This window comes from Volvox carteri (assembly GCF_000143455.1).
Source record: "Volvox carteri f. nagariensis unplaced genomic scaffold VOLCAscaffold_20, whole genome shotgun sequence".
Taxonomy (NCBI): domain Eukaryota; kingdom Viridiplantae; phylum Chlorophyta; class Chlorophyceae; order Chlamydomonadales; family Volvocaceae; genus Volvox; species Volvox carteri.
The window spans coordinates 984,375-990,246 of NW_003307563.1; the positions used below are offsets into that span (position 1 = coordinate 984,375).

The 5,872-nt window shown below is 63.1% G+C and overlaps 1 protein-coding gene across 1 annotated transcript in view; it reads right to left on the reverse strand.

Annotated features, from left to right (window-relative positions):
• Positions 1-5,872, reverse strand: part of VOLCADRAFT_91261 (uncharacterized protein) — a gene marked incomplete at both ends in the record, with an annotated part of 16,234 nt that overhangs the window by 9,593 nt on the left and 769 nt on the right. Inside the window, 5 exons of the mRNA XM_002950809.1 lie at positions 75-3,242; positions 3,627-3,713; positions 3,846-3,899; positions 4,345-4,407; positions 5,253-5,495. Of these exons, the coding sequence (XP_002950855.1) occupies positions 75-3,242; positions 3,627-3,713; positions 3,846-3,899; positions 4,345-4,407; positions 5,253-5,495 (3,615 nt within the window). The remainder of the gene's footprint in view (positions 1-74; positions 3,243-3,626; positions 3,714-3,845; positions 3,900-4,344; positions 4,408-5,252; positions 5,496-5,872) is intronic.

Here is a 5,872-nt window from a genome sequence, read left to right on the forward strand (position 1 = left end):
CCGGGCGCGCGTCGCCGCCACGGATGCCGCCGCGGCCGTCGCTGCCCAGCTGGATTCGGATCCGGAATTCCAACCGCCGCCGTCGCCGCCACCGCCGCCCTCGCCATCGTCTTGGACCTGCTTGGACCTGCTGGCGCCGGCGCCTCCGCCGCCACCTCGGACGGCGAGAGGTCGCCGCCGCCGCCTCCGGCGGCGCCATTGTCGGCAACAGCGGCAACAGAGGTTGGACCCACCATCAACCGCACCAACTGCGTCAGGCGCCCAGGGTCACGAAGTCGCGGTAGTACCTCAAACGCGAACGTGTCCTTCAGCATCTCGACGGCATCCAGCGGCGTGATCACGTGCATGTCGAGAAGCTGCATCGCCAGCAGCAAACGGCCCTCGTACGGCAGCTGCGTCAGCGCTGCCGTACCGTCGCCGCCGCTGTCGGATGCCGCCGCGCATGGATGATGCCGCTCGTCGTCGACGCCCAGAACGCGGCCGAAGAAGAGCTTGCGGACGACGGCGTCCAGTGCACCGCCGTGGGTGCCGTACAACCTTTCGCTGCGGTCGCCGCCGCTACCGTATGTGCCAGCGATCGGCGCGGCGGCGGCAGCGGCGGCGGCGGTGGAGGCGCGGATGTCGGCGGCAACGGCGGCCCGTAGCACGGGGGGCATGACACCTACGTTCCAGCACGCCGCCGTCAGCGCATATGCGGAACGCAGGGATAACACGCCGCCGCCGCCGTCGCTGCCGCCGTCACTACCGCCGCCGCCAGGGCATACGCTACTGCCATTAGCCAGTTCCGTCTTCGACGCTGGCTGTAGCTGGACATCCCCCGCCAGTGCTAGGTTGCCTGCACGCGCAGCCGCCTCGTTTGTTGCCATCATCGCCGTCACTGCCTCCGCAACCTCCGATCTTGCCGCCAGCCGCGTCCGTACATTCGCCTCCGCCAGCTTCACAAGCTCTAAGACTTGGCCCTGAACATTTTTTAAGGTGCTTGCCTCCGCCGCCGCAACATCAACCTGGGGGGGCCAATTTAGGCTTTCGCCGCCGCCGCCGTGACTGTCGTACTCGCCGTCGTTTACGTGGCCCCCATCGGTGGCCGCGGCGGCGGCGGCAGCGGCGCCGCCGCCTGACAGCCGCTGCCTCGCGAGCGGTATACTCGCCAACCACGCGGTCGCACAGCACAGTCTTAAATCTAGCAAATTCGATGGGCTAGCGACGACGTCGTCGTCGGCCGACGTCGCCGTCAGCATAGGATGCCGTACAAGTTGCTGCAGTCTTGGCACGAGCATGCAGTTATCTGCCGGCACGTACCAGTGCTCAGCGAGCACCTCCGCCACCGCCGCCAGCTGCTGCTGCCGCTCCCGCAGCTGTAGCTCCGGAACCCCATGACGGTCCAGACGCGAGGTGGCAGCTCGCAGTAGCCGATTGCTGTGGCGGAGCAGCTGGCGGCGGCACAGGGCGGCGGCGCGGCGGAGCCGCGCCACATCACCACGCGCCGCCGCCAGGCGTGCCACGTACTCCTGGATTTGCTGCCCCAGGACGTCCTCGGCATGCAGCGCCGACGGCACTGCATCTCGTAGACTGTCATCCGCCAGCGGCGCTTGTCCGCCGTCTTGTGGACAGCCTGTTGACGGCGGAAGCTGGCGGCGAGGCTGCCGTTGTCGCTCCTCGAGCTGCAGCCGCCGCTGCTGAGCCTCCACCAGCTGCCGTACCAGCTGGCCGTGCTCCGCCGCCGCCTGGCGCTCGCGAGCCTTGGCCGCCGTCAGCTCCTCCGTCGTCGCCGTCAGCTGCAGCTCCAACTGTCGTACATCTTCAGCCAGCTGCCAGCCCTGCCCTAGCATCAGGTGCTGGGCTTGTGGGACTTGCTCCATGTACGACGGAAGTACAGGTTGCGGCGGCGGCAGCGCAGGCGGCAACGGTGATGATGACGGACGAGGCGGCGGCGGCGGCGGCTGCCACCGTTCCAAGGTACTCAGCATGGCTAGCGTCTCTGCCGCCGCTAGCTCGGCACCGCGAGCCATCGCCGCCAGAACGACAGGGTGCGCTGGAGCCTGGCCCAGGCTGCCGTACAATTTTGCCATGTCGTACGCGTACGACATGTCCGGTGGCACAAGACGTGCCAGCAGCCGCGAGCTGCTGTCTAGCAGCGCCGCCGCCGGCCCTTGCACATCCGCCAGCGGCGGCGCCAATGGCATCGACGGCGGCGGCGCCGACGGTGACGGCGGCGTAACGCCGGTCCGCGGCGCGCTGTGCCGCAGCAGCTCCGCTGCTAGATGCATAATGCCGTACACAACACGTGGCGGCACCGCAAAGTGCAGATCCCCGTCATCAGGCTGCTCTCCCGCCGACTCCCACTGCCGCCGCGTCGGACGCTCCACCTCTATACCATACGACATATCCTGACGGCGATTTACGACATGCCCGCCGTCAGTGATCTGTGGATCTTCCGCCGCGGTGGCGGTAAACCCCAGTTCGATCCCAGCAGACTGAATTTGAACCTCTGAGGGGATGTACACATCCCCGCCAGGCGCAGGATTAGAAGTGGAAGTGGAACTGGGCGGCTCGTCCCATTCCGGCTGTACGGCCCCCTCTGCATCCGCGAGCTCCAACAACTCCGGCGACGCCGCTGCCGCCGCGGCAGCGGCCGCTGCTGCTGCTGGCGGCATGCGGGAATTGCGCACTCGCCAGAGCCCGCCAGCGCCGCCGCCGCCGCCTCCGTATCGTAGACCCTCTTCCGCATCCGACAACACGCGCTCGAGCCCTGCCACAAGCGGCGACAACCCATCCGGTAGCGCCGCTTGCGACGGCGGCGGCGGCGGCGGCCGTGACGTCACTGATGCCGTCGCTGAAGGCCATGGCGGCGGCGGCCAACTCCACTCGACGGGCTGCGCCATCAGCCGCTGCAGGAGCATGTCGTACTCGTGCGGCCGTACGAGCCGCCAGGCGACGCCGCCGTCGCCTCCAGGTGCCAGCAGCCGCGTAGCCGCCTGTCGAAGGGCCAGCGGCGGCGCCAAGTTGTTAGGGTGTAGCAGCAGCGCCAGCAGCGAGTCGAGCGGCAGTAGTGGCTGTAGCGGCGGCGACGGCAACTCAACTTGGGCATGCGGCAAGACGCTGTAACCCGGAGGAAAAAAGCCCTGCTGCTGGTGTTGCTGCTGGTGTTGCTGCTGGTGTTGCTGCTGGTGTTGCTGCTGCTGCTGCTGCTGCTGCCGCCCGCCTGTGTTGTCATGCTGGAGGAGGAGAGTGCCCAGAGCGTCCTTCGGAGCGGAAAGGAAGTGGGCGGAGGTTGCAAGGTTAGACAGGAGGGAAAGACGCGTCTGTAGTAAAGCTTACTGCTATAGTGTTGCTGGTGGTTACAGTGCGATCATGGGTTATATATAGTGTTACAACACTACAAGACTATACTGTTATGGTGTTGCTCTGGTGGCGGTTGTCTGGTATATGGATATGTTGGACTGCTCCATCGCGGTGTTTTACATGTTCGTGTGCTTGGGCGACACACGAAAGAAAGTACGACACGACACGACACGATACGACACATCCCATAGGTGATGATAGGGTACGACAGGGATACTTAGAGATGATGAGTGTACGACTAGGAGGGTTGCTACTGCTGCATCCAGGAAAGGCTGCTACTGCACGTGGTTGTGGTGGTTATGGTGGTTGTGGCGTGTGAGACCAGCTGCGGGTCTAAAGGCTATAAGGTTCCAGTCGGGGGCAGTAATAACCTGTCGTACATAAGAGAGGGGGTGAGGGAGGGGAGAGAGACGGGGTCATCCCGGTCTCCCCAGAGAGACACCCACTGTCCTCCGCCCCCCTCCGTCCGCTGCGCCATGCCCCCCCGCCCCCTCACCACTGACCTGAAGCCTCTCCCCCAGCGCCAGCATCGCGCTGGTTCGTGACTGTGCCGCCGCCTGCGAAGCAAACCAGCAAACCAACGGCACAGGGACAAACCCAGGTATAATAATGACAACAACAGCAACAGTAACAACAACAACAACAACATCAACAACAACAACAACACGCGCCCCCCTCCTGCGCTAACACAACAACAGCAACAACAACAACATGAATGATAAGCCCCAAATGTGAAGACCGAAAACCGAAGACACAAAAGCGTCCCAACCTGCGTGTGAAGTCACAGTCACCCCACTCATATGCTCTTGGTACTGCTGCATCTGCATTTCTGTGCTGTAAACAGCTTCCGTACATCTGTGCCCCTGGTCATTACCTCCCATAAATTCGTATCCACACATACCCTGCACATGCACACAAGCACCCCCGGGGGCCCCCTCCTCCCCCCCTCCTACTTCCCATTACTTCTCCGCCACCCTCTCACATCTCCCGCACCTCTCGCACCTGTTGCGGCTGCTGCTGCTGCTGCTGGTATTGGTATTGATATTGGTGGTATGGCGTCTGCCTCTGCAGCGCCACACAGGCGCATGACAGGGCGTGCAGGTCCGCAACCAGCGGAGCGAAAACGTCCTGAACTGAATCCGAAGAGACTTCTCCGCCTCCCCCTCCGTCTCCTTCTCCTCCTCCCCCTCTTCCTCCCCCTCCTCCTGCTGCTGCTGCTGTAACTGTCGTCGTGGTTAAAGGAGCTGTGTTGATGTTGTTGTTGTTGTTGGTGGTGGTGGTGGTGGTGGTGGTGGTGATCCCCGGGGGTGTCAAGACTCTTCGCTCTGGCGGGGGAAAGGGAACCTCCGAGCCGCCGGAGCAGGAGGAGGAAGAGGTCACCGCCGCCGCCTTGGACAGTAGCTGGGAGGCCTTATGGGCCACCAGCTCTTCTAGCCAGGCCTGTGAGCGTTTCGAGAGCGTTATAAGCGTTTTTTGTGTGTGTAAAGATCTGATGCGCCTGTGTGTGAAGAGTTAAGAACGGAACGTGGCGCGTACATTGAAAAGAGCGCGACAAACGGATGATGTGCATGGGGAGATGTATGTATGTATGTATGTATGTATGTATGTATGTATGTATGTATGTATGTATGTATGTATGTATGTATGTATGTATGTATGTATGTATGTATGTATGTATGTATGATGTGTGGAACAGGGGGGCATATCTTCACCCGTAGCAGCTACCTGGCGAAGCCCTGCCTTCCCCGGTATTTCTCATCTAGTCACTCTAGTCAACTTCTCAGTGGATCGCTCAGGTTCCGCACCCACCACCGGCATCCAACGGAATCTATATGTATGTATGAAGTAAAGGCGGCAGTATTCAGGGCACCGTTGCACGGACCAATACATGTCCAATCCGGGGGCCGTACCCGCGTGTTGCCGTACAAGTTCCGTGCCCGCATCTCAGCCCACGTCAGCGTCTTGCTACCTCCACCGCCGCCGCCGCCGTACTCGCCGCCGCGCCGCTGTAGCCGCCGCTGCTCTCTTCGCGCCGCGGCATCCGCCTGCTCGAATCTACTTGCCAACTCCCAAAGAAACGCCGGCGTCATGCCGTACCGTACGATCTGATCCCCGGCGGGCCACCGCAGCGCTCTGAGCACATCCGCCGACCACTGCGGCATTTGAACGGACCAGTCGCCCGGACGGGGCCCGGACGGCGCCGCTGCTGGCGGCGCTGGTGGCGGTAGTGGCGCTGGCGGTGGTAGTGGTGGTGGTGATACGGCGGGCGAGGCCCCTTTCGTAGCTCTAACAGCAGTAGTAGCAATAGCCGGGGCAGTAGCGGCGGGAGAGATATCGACGTGAGCCGCTGCGGCTTCACAAGCGGGATGGTATGATGGCGGCATGACGGAGGACTGTACGGAAACGTCGTACGGTGCCGTATGGCGTAGAGCGGCCGGGTCTGCCGGATCTGACATGGTGCGACTGTCGCCGCCACCGTAGCACCTGCCAGTACCAGTACGAGGTCCTGCACCCGTGCCGGCGGCGGCGA